The 15061-nt window shown below is 43.1% G+C and overlaps 1 protein-coding gene across 2 annotated transcripts in view; it reads left to right on the forward strand.

The window, feature by feature from the left end:
- LOC140204342 (A-kinase anchor protein 17B-like) overlaps nt 1–11008 on the forward strand; it is a 67022-nt gene extending 56014 nt beyond the window's left edge. For both annotated transcript variants that reach the window (XM_072270991.1, XM_072270992.1), the window contains one exon: nt 5569–11008. In XM_072270991.1, the coding sequence (XP_072127092.1) occupies nt 5569–7482 (1914 nt within the window). In that variant the 3' untranslated portion in view covers nt 7483–11008. The remainder of the gene's footprint in view (nt 1–5568) is intronic.
- The last annotated feature ends 4053 nt before the right edge of the window (nt 11009–15061 follow it).

Consider the following 15061-nt stretch of genomic DNA (forward strand, 5'->3'; position numbering starts at 1 on the left):
ACAAAACTTCAGCTTTACAGACAAAGAAATTGCAGATGTATAGAACCACATACAGTACAAATTACTAAAAATTTAAAAACGGGTGACTAGAAACATAGCAAGCATAAAGAAAGCTAAAACTACAAGGTAAAAACAATAAAAACAACAATCTGGACCCTAATCCAACACACTCTATCTGATAACAAGCAAGAGTCCGACCGAAGGGTCTCGACCAGAAACGTCGACTGTACTGTTTTTCCATAGACCTGGCCTGCTGAGTTCCTCCAGCATTTTGTGTGTGACACTATCTGATGACAGTATTTATCAGAATTGAGATTTCCTGTGTGTCTGGTTCAACTTTTTTTCCTGTCTACCTGTAGTGGCATTGTTATAGCACCAGTCACTTGGGTTCCATTCTGCCGCGGTTTGTAAGGAGTTTTACATTCCCCCCGTGGCTGCGTGACATTTCTCCAGTGAAGTCAGGGTTAGGGTTAGTAAGTTTTGGGCATGCGTGTGGCTGTAAACATGAGGAATTCTGCAGATGCTGGAAGTCCAAGCAACACACATCAAAGTTGCTGGTGAACGCAGCAGGCCAGGCAGCATCTCTAGGAGGAGGCACAGTCGACGTTTTGGGCCGAGACCCTTCGTCAGGACTAACTGAAGGAAGAGCTAGTAAGAGATTTGAAAGTGGGAGGGGGAGGGGGAGATCCAAAATGATAGAAGACGACAGGAGGGGGAGGGATGGAGCCAAGAGCTGGACAGGTGATTGGCAAAAGGGATATGAGAGGATCATGGGACAGGAGGCCCAGGGAGAAAGAAAAGTGGGGGAGGGAGAAAACCCAGAGGATGGGCAAGGGGTATAGTCAGAGGGAGAAAAAGGAGAGAGAGAGAAAAAGAATGTGTCTCTCCTTTTTCTCCCTCTGACTATACCCCTTGCCCATTCTCTGGTTTCCCCCCCCCCCTTTTCACGGGTGTGTGAAAAGGGCCTGTAGGATCATTGGGGATCCAAGCCATCCCAACCACAAACTGTTCCAGCTGTTACCATCTGGGAAACGGTACCACAACATAAAAGCCAGGACCAACAGGCTCCGGGACAGCTTCTTCCACCAGGCCATCAGACTGACTAACTCATGCTGATTTGAGCGTACTCTATATTACATTGACTGTTCTATTTATTATAAATTATTACTAGCTACTATGATTGCACATTTAGATGGAGACGTAATGTAAATATTTTAACTCATGTATGTGAAGGATGTAACAAATAATGTCAATTCAATTCAATATCTGCTTTCGGGCTTTTGTATCCCCTGCTGTGGGGAGAACAGAGAATGTCCGGGATGGATGGGGTCCTTGTTGATGCTGGCAGCCTCACTGAGGCAGCGAGAGGTGTGGACCGAGTCTGCAGAGGAGAGACTGGCTCCTGTGATGTGCTGAGCTGTGTCCACAACTCTCTGTAGATTCTTGTGTTCGTGTGTAGAGTAGTTGCCAAGCCAAGCTGTGATGTATTCAGACGGAATACTTCCTGTGGTGCCTCAGTGAAAGTGGGTAGGCGTTGACAGGGACACCTCAAATTTCCTTGGCCTCCTGAGGAAGTTGAGGCATTGGTGAGCTTTCTTGGATTCATTCATTATCTATTTACCTTTTAATTATTTATGTACCTGTTTGCTTGTTTATTTATTTAGCTCTACAGTGTGGAATAGACCCTTCAGGCCCTTTGAGCAGTGCTGTCCCCAGCAACCCTGATTTAATCACAGGTCAATTTACAATGACCAGTTAACCTACCCGGTACGTCTGTGGACTGTGAGAGGAAACCGGAGCACCCAGGGAAAACCCACACATTCCACGGGGAGGACGGACAGATTCCTTACAGAGGATGCTGGGATTGAACTACGACCTCTGACACTCCAAGCTGTAATAGTGTCACTACGCTACTGTGGTTGGACCAGGACAGGCCATTGGTGATAGTGACACTGGGGAGCCTCAACACTGTTGATGTAGACAGGAGAATGTGTACCGCCCACCTTTCAGAGGTCAATGGCCAGCCCTTTTGTTGACATTGAGGGAGAGGTTGTTGCCATGACACCAAGTCACTAAGCTCTCTGTCCTCATCCTCTTCTCTGACCCATCGTTCTTTGAGATACAGCCCACTGCGGTGGTATCATCTGCAAACTTGAACGTGGAATTCGAGCAGAATCTGGCCGTGCAATTTTGAGTGTACAGGGAGTAGAGTAGGGGGCTGAGGAAGCAACTTTGTGGAGCACCAGTGTTTAGAATAATCATGCTGGAGTTATTGATGCATACTTTTACTGATTGCAGTCTGATAGTTAGGAAGTCACGGGCGCCACGGTGGTGTAGCGGCTAGCGGAATGCTGTTACAGCTGGGAACATTCCGGAGTTCAATTCCGACGCCGTTCTGTAAGGAGTCTCTGTACGTCCTCCCTGCGAAACGCATGGGCTCTCTCCGGGTGCTCCGGTTTCCCCCCACAGGGTAATGCACTGGCTAGGTTAATCGGTCATTGTGAATTGTGCTGTGATTAGGTTAGGGGTAAATTGGCGGTGTGTGGTTGCAGGGGCAGCGTGGCTCGAAGGACCGCGCGGTATCGCTAAATTTAAAAAAAAAACAAATTAAGGATCTTGTTGCAGAGGGAGGCATCAACTGCCAGGGTCTGGAGTTTGCAGATGAGTTTCCTTGGTAATAGTATTGAAGGTGGAACTGTAATCAATAAGCATTAGCCTGACTGACATGGGAACCTGCTTTAAGGTATGAACCTTACTTGGTTCCACGCTCCACCTTCCTGTCCTATCAGATTCCACCATCTTCAGCCCTTTGTTGCTTCTACCTATCACCTCTCAGTTTCTGGCACTATTTCCCCTCTCTGTGTTGTCATTGGAGAGAGTCCAGAGGAGGTTCACCAGGATGATTCCGGGAATGAAAGGGTTAACATATGAGTGGTGTTTGGCAGCTTTGGGCCTGTACTCAGTGGAATTTAGAAAAATGCTTGGGGATCTCATTGAAACCTACCGGATGTTGAAAGGACTAGATAGGGTGGATGTGGTGATGATGTTTCCTATGGTGGAGGTATCCAGAACTAGAAGGCACAGCTTCAAAACTGGGGGGGGGGGCCACCTTATAAAACGGAGGTAAGGAATAATTTTTTTTAGCTAGAGAGTAGTAAATCTGTGGTATGGTCTGCCACAGTCTGCTTTGAACGCCAAGTCTGTAGGTTTATTAAAGGCGGAATTTGGTCGTTTGGTCAGGGCATCAAAGGATATGGCGAGAAGGCAGGTGTATGGGGTTGAGTGGGGTCCAGGATCAGCCATGATGGAATGGCGGAACACTTGATGGGCTGAATGGTCTAATTCTGCTTCTGTGTCTTATGGTCTCCCCTCCCCCGTATCTGCCTCCCCTCTGCCAGTTCCGGCCCCACCCCTTCCCTCCACATTTCATAGTGGCCACTTCCCTCTACCTGTCAGTCCTGATGAAGGGTTTTGTCTCAACACAACCATTTCCCTTCATTGATGCTGCCTGACCCAATGAGTTCCTCCAGCATTTTGTGCGTTGGTCTAGGTTCCAGCATCTTCAGCCTCTTGTGTCTACAAACCATTCTGATTTTGACACACAGTCCTGTGCACACATCTTGGGCAGCAACATAGCAGGTCCAAAACTCACTGACCCTCTCCGTACATGTTTGGAATGTGAGTGTAAATCAGAGCACTGGTAGAAACATAGAATAGTACAGCACAGTACAGGCCCTTCGGCCCACAATGTTGTGCTGACCCTCAAACCCACACCGTGACGGGGAGAAGTACTATCTCCTTATAGACAGCAGTGGGAATCGAACGGCGATCAGTAATCACCGCCGCTGTAAAGTGACTGCGCTAACCCACTACACTACTGTGCCACCCCAAAATTCAAAGGGGATGTGTGGGGCAAGTTTTTACACTGAGATCTGTGGGTTCCTGGAATGCACCAACAGTAATGGTGCTGGAGGCTCTTCATAAATAGATACAGGACTGTGCAAAAGTCTTGGGCACACATACAGTATGTACAGTAGCTAGAGTGCCTAAGACTCTTGCACAGTACTGTAGTAATTTTATGTATTGTACTGGAATGCTGCCAAAAAAAATACAAATTTCATGACATATCTGAGTGATGATAAACCTGATTCTGATATGGGTCTCGATTGTGGACTGAGAGTGGGAAGGGGACAGGGAGAGGGGAATCATGGTTGGGAAAAGGGGGACGGAGCAGGAAGCACCAGAGAGAATTCTGTAACCAATTGTTTGGAATCAAATGACCTGGCCTGGTGTCTCAGGGATGGGTGTGTCTGCACCCATGCCACCCCCCACCCCGCCTTCTCCACCTGTCCCACACCTCTCCCTCTCCCTCTCCCTCTGTGCTCCACCTTCCACATTCCCAACACCCTTTGCTCCTGCCAGATCTACAAACTCACTCTTTGCACCTTGTTGACAAATACCGTACTGTCCCAAGGCTTTTGCACAGTACCATTTGATGGGCTTCCTTTCTAGTCACAGTCAAAAACATTTCTATTGCTGGAAATACTTTCATCACGTAGACAGGAGCCTGAAGGCACACACTCAGCGATTCAGGAACAGCTTCTTCTCCTCTGCCATCTGATTCCTAAATGGACATTGAACACTACCTCACTTTTTCAGTATTTCTGTTTTTTTGCACTACTATTTCTAATTTAACTATGTAATATGCACATAAATACTAACTGTAAATCACTTATTTATCTTTTTTTCTGTATTTATCATGTGTTGCATTGTACAGCTGCCGCTAAGTTAACAAACTTCATGACGTATGCTGGTGATATTAAACCTGACTCTGTAGTGGGTTTGGGGGCCACTCCTCAAGGAAAACCAGGAGCCCTTTAGTTGGCTTTGCCAGGGTTGCCGACGTTCTGAGGTTGGGAATTTGACAGAATCAGGTTTAATATCACTGGGATATGTTATGAAATATGTTGTTTTATGGCAGCAGTACATTGCAATACATTATAAACAAACTATAAATTACCATAAGAAATATATACATTTAAAAATTAATTAAATACTGTAAGCAGTGCAAAAAGAGCAAAAAAGAAAAAAAAACTGATGTATTCATGGGTTCATTGCCTGTTCAGAAATCTGATGGTGGAGGGGAAGAAGCTGTTCCTGAAATGCTGAGTGTGTGTCTTCAGGCTCCTGTACGTCCTCGATGGCAGCAATGAGAAGAGGGCATGTCCTGGGCAGTGGGGGTCCTTAATGTCAGATGCCGCCTTTTTCAGGCATCCCCTCTTGAAAATGGCCATGGTACTGGGGAGGCCATCGCCCATGATGAAGGTGACTGAGTTCGCAACTTCCTGCAGCTTTTTCTGATCCTGAGCAATGGCTCCAGTACACCTGTAGGAATCTGCAAGAGTCTTTGGTGACATACTAAGTCCCGACAAACTCCTAATGAAATATAGCTGCTATCGTGCCTTTGTAATTGCGTCAGTACAATGGGTCTAGGAAAGCCTTAAGGGATGTTGACACAGTGGGTGGACAACTCACCATGATCTTACTGTTTCTGTTTGTTTGCAAAAGGAAATGATGATCCAGAGGAGCCAGCTACCTGAGCGAGACACTGTGAGACATGACCTGAAGAGCGAGGGGTGTGAGCATACAGGAGACAGTGAACAGAAGACATCTGATGGAGATACAACAGGGAATATGGGCTCTCAAAGGGTGAAGTCAGAAGCACAGAGGGAGGTTAAGGCGCCTGTGGAAGATTTTGATGGAAGGGTGCGGATATCACTGAGCAGAAAAAAAGAGCCTTTGTCTTCTCAAGGCCCCAACTTTCCAGCCAGCTTCCCGCTGCTGGAAGAGCACAGTTTTTCCAGTCGGAACACAGCCAGGGAAGAAATATCAATGCCATATGAATCCGCATCACTGCAAATTACTGTGACACAAGACCGCAGCGCACACCTGCAAGGCTCACACGCACCTGGCCACGGAAACTGCTTGTGCAAAGGATATTCTCGAAAGGTTACTACTGTTGACCACCAGATCCACCGTCGCCTTTACGAGCATGGGGGTTTTCTCAGCTGCTTGCAGAATTACCACCAACACGTTAGCCCATTGGATCCCAACCTCGCAAATATCTGCCCTGGTGCCAGCAAGGCCGGGGACCGCTCAGACTGGTGTAGGACGGTCTCCGAGAATGGAGAAAGCTTTCGCGTACATCTGAGGAATACGTCGAGTCCTCTTTGTATTGAGACCAGCAGCAAAAGGCAAAACAGGTGGCCAGATAATGATTGTGACTGGAACTACAGATGGACAATCTCAGTGAATGAGGCTGGGGTGCAACAGAGAGCCTTCAGTGGTAGCACCAGCCCTCAGCAGAAGGAATGCACGATGCAGTTCCAGGTACACTGGAAGGATTCCAGGAATCAAATAGATTTTGAGGAAGATTTTGCTAGTGCCTACCGAGTTCTTTTAAAAGATAGCATTGTCTTGGGTTGCAAAGGGGGGAGGTCTATCAGCCATCCCGAACGTCCAAGAATAGAAGTAGAGAACTCAAGGAGAGGTTCCAAGGAACCATGGAGAAACCCCAATAACAACTGGAAAGTTTCAATTACAAACTCTCAGAATAACCTGGTTCAACAAAGACGAAAGGAGAATGATCAATGCAAGGATATAAGTAACCAGTACAACAGCCTAATGAACTTCCAGTTCCAAGCTGAACCATGCTGTACTAAGAAAGAAAACACGACTGAACAGAGTAGGGCAAAAAGAAAAATGGAAGGGTTACATGAAGAAAATGTTTGTGAGTGTGGTGCTGGCATTGATTGGTTAAATTGCAAGTCAGGTTTTCATCACGATTCCTCAAACCAAGAGCCTAATGAAGCGTATGAAGAAAACAGTGACTTTCCATTTAGGCACGAGAGTGACCTCAAATACTCTTGGAAAGAAAGTAAAAGCAAGTTCATCAAAGAACCTAACAATTCCAATAAGCTTTGCTTTGGGCACCAGAGGAAAGACCTACAGAAAGGGAAGAATTCAGGAGAGATTCCTGGAAAAGAGCTGGTCTTGACTAATCAACTCTGTAAGGTCTTCAGCGAGGAAGTGAAACATAAAAAGCCGAGAACAGACTCAAAGACCGGGGTTATTTCTGAAGCCAGGAACAATAAAGATACACACAATCCTCTGGATTCTAACAGGGATTTGAAAACTCATTGGAAACATGTGAAAAGTGAATGTTTAGATAAAGACTGCAGTTCTGTGAGAAGTTTTGCTAATCACCCTGCTTTGCCCGGAGATCGCGCGTCTTGTGAGACAGACTGTGGGCTTGATTTGGGAGTCAATGGAACCCGGACATACTTTCACACACATTTTGCTAATGACCACCGGCTTTTCGATGTTAATGTACACGAGCAAAGGGTGAAAAAGTATGAAGCTGATGTGGGGAAATTTGATCACTGCAAGTGGCCAAAGGGGGGTGAGTGCAAATCAAAGTAATTTGGTGTCTGAGCACAACAAACATCAGTCAGCACTTATATCCTCCTTTGTTTAACAACACAATCAGCTTCCTTTACCTAAATACTTTGTAAACATTTCCATCTGATCTTGTAAGAAAATGCAGTTAAATACTATGGTGTCTTTCTAAGCCAAATATATTTGATTTGAAAATTAAATGTACCTTTAGGTATGAATATTAACTGAGTAAATTCTAAAGTGTCAGCTGTCCGGTGGATTAACAATGCTCCTTTCTTGCTGACCTGATTTAAATGACCTAATCTATAATTTAGAGTCAACACACAAGAGTGAAAAGTCCTTCCTAGATATTTTGCAACTGAAGAAAAAGGAAATACTTTATGTACTCTCAGTGGCCACTTCACTAGATACCTCCTGTATCGAATGAAAGTGGCCATTGAGTGTATGTTTGTGGTCTTCTGCTGCTGTAGCCCATCTGTCAAGGTTCAGAGATGCTCTTCTGCACACCGCTGTTGTAACGTGTGATTATTTGAGTTATTGTCACCTTGAACCAGTCTGGCCATTCTCCTCTGACCTCTCACATTAACAAGGCTCAGAACAGCTGCTTACTGGATGTTTCCCTTTGCTTTTCGCACCATTCTCTGCAAACTCTAGAGACTGTTATGCATGAAAGTCTCAGGCGATCAGTTGCTGAGATACTCAAATCACCCTGTCTGGCACCAACAATCATTCCATGGTCAAAGTCACTTAGGTCACACTTCCTCCCCATTCCGATGTTTGGTCTGAACAACAGCTGAACCTCTTGACCATGTCTGCATGTTTTTATGCTCTGAGTTGCTTCCACATGATTGGCTGATTAGATACTTGCATTAATGAGCAGCTGTACCTAATAAGGTGGCCACTGAGTGTATGTTTCCACAAAGTAAATGGTAAACTGCCTTCTGCTGCCACATCTGTGTGACTGGAGGAAACGAGACTTGCCTCACCGTCTCACTGCAGATTGAGGGATCGAGCTGTGCACGGATTGCTGCTGTGTTTGTGCGAATTACATTAGTGACAAGGTAGTTCATTGTCTCATGCAGTGCGAGGACATGGGAAGAGCTACAAACACTTGGTTCCATTCCTTCTGCAGCCAAGTCAAAGATGCTGTAAGCTGTAACAGAACTGAGAACAGAAATTACAATTATGTTCTTGTCTCCCACGTAATCTCTGAGGAGTCAGTGACCTATCTTTAATTCTGACTCCTGGCAACACTCTTTCCCAGTCTTGTGTTTTACTTTGCAGGTGAATTTTTCCACTCAGTTAATATAATGGGGTGGCATGACAGCATAGCGGTTAGCCTAACGCATTACAGCACCAGTGACGCAGGTTCAATTCCCGCCGCTGCCCGTAAGAAGCTTGTCTGTTCTCCCTTTGTTTGCGTGGGTTTCCTCCGGGTGTTCTGGGCTCCTCCCATATGCTAAAGACGTACCATTTAGTAGGTTAGTTGGTCACATGGGTGTAGTTGAGGGGTGTTGGCACCTTGGGCCAGAGGGGCCTGTTACTGTGCTGTATCTCTAAATAAATAAGTAAAATATATCTTGTTAATTTATCTTGACAATCTAGTTTGTCATAGGGAACTGCAGCATGAAGACAGGCCCTTCAGCCCATCTAGTCCATGCCGAACAATTCTGCCTGATCCCACCAACCTGCAGCTGAATCATAGACCTCCATACCCCTCCCATCCATGTATTTATCCAAACTTCTCTTAATTATTGAAATCAAACCTGCATCTGCCACTTCTGCTGGCTGCTTGTTCCATATTTGCATCATCCACTGAGTGAAGAAGTTCTGCCTCATGTCTTCCTTAAACATTTCACCTTCACCTTTAAGAACATAAGAAATAGGAGCAGGAGTCGGCCATCTGGCCCGTCGAGCCTGCTCCGCCATTCAATAAGATCATGGCTGATCTGACCATGGACTCATCTCCACCTACCTGCCTTTTCCCCATAACCCTTAATTCCCCTACTATGCAAAAATCTATCCAACCTTGTCTTAAATATATTTACTAAGGTAGCCTTCACTGCTTCATTGAGCAGAGAATTCCACAGATTCACCACTCTCTGGGAAAAGCAGTTCCTCCCCATCTATCTTTACCCTTCATGATTCTGTATACCTCTATCATTGTTCTGTGCTCTAGGGAATAAAGCACTAACCTTTTCAACCTTTCTCTATAACTTATGCTCCCAAGTTCCCAAACATCCTGTAAATTTTCTGGTACGCCTTCAACCTCACCGATGTTTTTCCTGCAGTTAGTTCAAGTTTAGCATATTGTCACCCTACATGTGTATGCCACCAAATGAAACAACGTTCCTCCAGACCTAGGTGCACAACACAATACATATAAATAATAAGGTGCAGTTAAGACGCAAGTTTAAAAAGTAAGCAATGTAATGCTACTGGTGCTTTGTATGTGATGAGACCTGGGTGGTGACAGGGAGTTCTGTAGTCGCACAGCCTGGGGGAAGAAGCTGTTTCCTATCATTACAGTTCTTGTCCTAATGCTATGGTACCTCCTGCCTGATGGTAGGCAGTCAAAGCATTTGTTGGGTGGATAAGAGGGATCATTGACGATGCTAAGGGCTCTGTGTATTCAGCACTGGATAAATGTCTCTGATGGGTGAGTAGGATCCTTCATGATATTGCTGCCTTTTTCTCGCACCTTCTGTACATACCACATGTCCTGGATGGTGGTAGACTGTTGCCGGTCATGCTGAAGGTTCTTCTTTTTAAATCTGCCAAAGAACATCAGATCAAGTGTGCAAATAGGTTTTACACTGAATATTGACACCCCCCCCCCCCCCAAATCACCCAGCAATTGAAAGTAGCACTGAATTCAATCCAGTTGCTGTGGTATAACGAGGATATATAATAATGTTAATAATTATATAGATTGTATACCACAATCCAAAGAGGAAATCTGTCTTGGAATATTGCAATTTATTTTCAAACTCTGATTCATTTGGGAGGTTAAAATTCAAATTCAAAATATTTTCCCAAAATAGATTTCATTCACTGTGATTATATGCAGATAAATACTTAAATTGTGTTGTTATCAGCAAAGGCTAATCATGATTCAGGCCTGCAAAGTCCAGGTGGAATTCTGCTTAATACTTGAAGGCCTAGTTGCTGGTTGGTAACATTTTTTAATAAAGTGTAAAAACATAATATTTGGGAATTTTAAAAAAAATTGTTGTACCACAAATAATGTAAGATAAAAGTACCTTGAAATTTATCTGATTTTGACCATTACATTTCAGCTAAACTATCTCTGACGGACTCATAGGTATATTGCAAATGTTTTGCTATGATTTGCAATATCTCCTGTTTTCTTCCATAAGCGTAAAAAGAAAGGGGTATTGTGTTTTTTTTCCTGTAAAATCTTTTATCCATTCATTCTGTATGTAACATTGTACTGCTGATAATGATCTTGGTGACAAAACTCCAAGGATTGATTCTGTGAAAGTAGTTCCAACTGAATTCTAATTAAAGACAGCATATTGTTAAATTACTATTTAAGTCTGGCCATTCTCTTATGGAATTCCTTCCACTGGATCAACCTCCCTAAATAGATTTTCTAGCCATTACATTATTGCTTTTGGAAGCTTGTTATGAATATTCCTAGATTACTTTACTTAACAGGTTGATCAGCTGTGATGGAACAGCAGGGCAGATTTGATGGGGTGAATGGCCTAATTCTGCTCCGATGTTTTATTGTAGGGGTTCCAACCTTTTTTATGCCATGGACCCCTACCGTTAACGGAGGGTTGGACCCCTGTCTTATGGTCTAATAGTCTTATGGTTTCAGAGTCCTATGAGGCATTCAGGAGTTGGCTGAAAGGCCCTGTGGAAATGCAGGTCCACGCGAACGTGGTTTTTAATCACTACTTCATCTGGAAGGACAGTTGGGTGACCTATACTTCCTCCAGTCTAGTGGAGTCTATTTATTGCTCACAAATAACCCCTCTACACTGGAGAAATCAAACACTGATTGGGCATATTGTTCAATCTGCAAGGGTGACTCTGAGCTTTCTGTTGTCTTGTCACTTTCACTGACCCTCCCTCTTCCACTCTGACCCCCCTGGCTTCAGCCTCCCCAGTGAAGCTCAACGTATGCTCATCGCCTTTGGTTCCAGTGTTGTCCATATCTGAAATAAAACTGGCCTATGGAGAGCTGTATTTTTGAATTTTCTCTGTCACAATTCTCCAATCTTGGTATAGTCTTTTATAATCAATAGCTGCAGTAATCCGGCACTGGCATGTCACGAGTTCAGTGCAAAAATTGATCCCTAATCTTTGCAAGTGTGCCTCATGTTTATAAGCAGCCTTGACATAAATATCTTAAACAGAAGTACTGAGAGTCATTCAAGAGTGTTTTCTGTCCCTAAATTGCATTGGATATTTTGACAATATATACATTCGATAATTGTAGTTTGAATGGTAATTGGCCAATAAGCCCTTGACGTAACAGCACCACACTATTACAGTTCAGGGCATCAGGATTTGTTCAAGTACAAGCGCTTCTGCAGATGCTGGAAATCCAGAGTAACACACTAAAGCTGGAGGAACTCAGCAGGACAGGAAGCATCTGTGAAGAGGAATAAAGAGTCCACTTTTCAGGCCGAGACCTTTCATCAGGATCTCAGCTTGAAACATCGGTTCTTTATTCCCCTCTACAGATACTGCCTGACCTGCTGAGTTCATCCAGCTTTTTATGTGTTACTCAGGATATTTTTTAAAGAACTGTTTCCCTCCAAAGTGGTTTATTGATTTATTATTAACTTGAAAAATGTACCTGCTTTTTCAAATTGAATTTGGGAAGAGTTTCTACTTCTGTGTCTAAATCAAAGTACATTTATTATCAAAGTATGTATGCATTTTGCAGACTTCCCAGGGTTGTATACTGCAATTTGTAATGTAATTTTTCATCAATTTTTTAGAAAAGCAATGTTGTACTTACCTTGTTCTGCATCTCAGAGAGCAGTAGATTCACTCATCCAACTTCACACTATTCAGCCAAGTTTAAGAGTTCATTGAGCATTTGAGACACAAATCGGAAATGTATATCACTGTGTACAAAACTATTAACACTATTTAGTGTTCTGATGAACAGTCCTTCACCTGAAACATTATCTGTTTCTCTCTTCATTGATACCGCTAATGTTTCTAGTATCTGCTATTATTTCAAGGATCAAAGATCCACTTTATTTGCTATATACATTTACATGTATGAGGAAATTGCTGTGGTGTGTTGGTGTAACGTGCAACAAAAAGTAACATTCAACAATTATAAGAATAAAGAATTATATAAAAATAAAATTGAGGTTGAAATACAGATATGAAATAAAATGTGTATAAATACATATGTACTGTCAACTATTCACAATGTAAACAGCATTAAGGGTCTCGGCCCCAAACGTCGACTGTACCTCTTCCCAGAGGTACAGTCTGGCCTGCTGCGTTCACCAGCAACTTTGTGTGTTGCTTGAAATTCCAGCATCTGCAGATTTCCTCGTGTTATTATTAAAAGTGGTTTAAAGTGCAGTACAGTGACTGGATTAATAGAGAGGGGAGGGGCTAACTAGATGGTTGATCAGATTAATTGCCTGTGGAAAGAAACTTTTAAAATGGTACGAAGTTTTTTTGTTTGTTTTAATAGCCCTTACAGTGCTTTCCAGAAGAGAGCTTTTGGAAAAGGTAGTTTGCTGGGTGGGTCGGGTCCATCTGATTAATTTTGTTTATTAATGTGAAATCATAAATTCTCCAACATAATTGATTGTAGCTGTCTAGTTCAATGAGATGGTTTCAGTATTATTTATTCAAATTGAAATAGAAATGTAAAGACTCAATCAGGCAGTTATTAATGAACAGAGAAAAGTTTATATTATCGGGACAATAAAGGTAATCCAGTTTTAAAATGCAGAGAAGGGGTTGGAGGAGGGAGAGAAAACAAATAGATGTAATGCAGAAGCTACACAAAAAAAGCAGTGGGTGATAGGGACAAGAAATAAAATAAGGGATAAAGGGAGTAAACGGGAACAGTGAATCATTGAAAATTGTTGAACTCAGCGCTGAGTCGGCAAAATCAGGTGTAATTTTTCGAGTTCATGTTCATTGGAATAGGAGATTAAGAATTCAGAGTGATTTTAGGACAAAAAACTACGAGTGAATAGGTGTAAGGTAGTCACTCAATCTGCATTTGCTCAGTCCATTGTTCTATTAGCAGGCTGGGACATTAAACTAAAAATACGACAAATGATAGTTTTACTTGGAAAGTGTGGGGCTCTGGCTCAGAAAGGTGAAGAGATGATATTACCAAAATGTAACAAGATATAGCTTCTCCTCACATTCTCAAGCTTAAAATTTCCCTCTAATACCAATCCTTCCTTATCGTGAGGATCAAGTCAGCTTTTATACTTGTACTGCTGACAGCTTTATCTCATTAGACATCGCATTTTCAAATTGTTCAACAAACATCATGTCTTGACTGAATATCTCTGCTTGGGAAATCCCAATATAAATCTTTTTTTTCGGGGTTGAACCAGTTTTTGTAATGTAGATTCCTGTTTTAATGTAGATTCTTTGATATCAAAATCCACATAGTGCTTCTGGCACATTTACTTCTACCCCATCTCGTGCTAAAACCTTTGCATTTTAAACCCTTCATTGTGAAAGCTATTACAGTAACTTGAAACCGTCAAATATTTTGACACCGATATTCTCCTTGCTCAACTTTCACACTCCAAGCTATACAAAATTTCAGAAACTTGCCGCTATCCTACACTTGTCCTTTAAGGCTGCCTGAGAGCTACAGGCAAAATGCATCAGCTCTCCGTAATACTCAGTGATTTACTAAATCATTGTGGCCTTAATTTCCAAATAAATTTGTGGACTGTCAAAATAATGAGGTTAAAATTGGAGAGAAACAATTTTTACCCCATTCTGATCTTCAAGCAATGTTCTCTGTGGTCTAAGTGGATCCAAAGTGCGTTCTTTGCTGACAATAACACACTAATCTGCGTAATTCAGTAACATTGCAGAACACCATCTGTAATTGAGCTATTCAGGCTACGCTCTTTAAGCACAACTTCGAGGTTAAGGGCTGTTGTAAGCTTTTCCTATCTGACCTGTATTGACAAAAGAAAAATGGAGCAGTATTCAGAGTCAATGCTCCAGGAGTTTGCACACTTGACAGAATACTGATTACGGGGCACCCAATCACCATAACTCCGCCATGGATGGTTCCAAGCCTGGCTGCGAAAGGAGGAGGGTTGGGCATGGGGCTAGCAACCCCATCCCATAAAAACCCAGAGCTACAGAAGTGCCAATAGAAGCTCCAAAGACCTCATTGCTGGGAGAGGAAGCATCTTCGAAGATGAGTTACACCTGGGGATAACTTGAAAGACTGGCCCAGGAGAAAGGACTCTGACTAGCTGCTGTTGGTGGATTATAAACCAGCAGGGGTGATGGTTAAGTATGTAAACATCACAACAGATCAGTGTCCACATAAACAACATAAGGGTACTTAAGGCTTATGGCAGTGATGAATAAAATTGTGAAGAGG

The sequence above is a fragment of the Mobula birostris genome, chromosome 10 (assembly GCF_030028105.1).
Source record: "Mobula birostris isolate sMobBir1 chromosome 10, sMobBir1.hap1, whole genome shotgun sequence".
NCBI classification, from domain to species: domain Eukaryota; kingdom Metazoa; phylum Chordata; class Chondrichthyes; order Myliobatiformes; family Myliobatidae; genus Mobula; species Mobula birostris.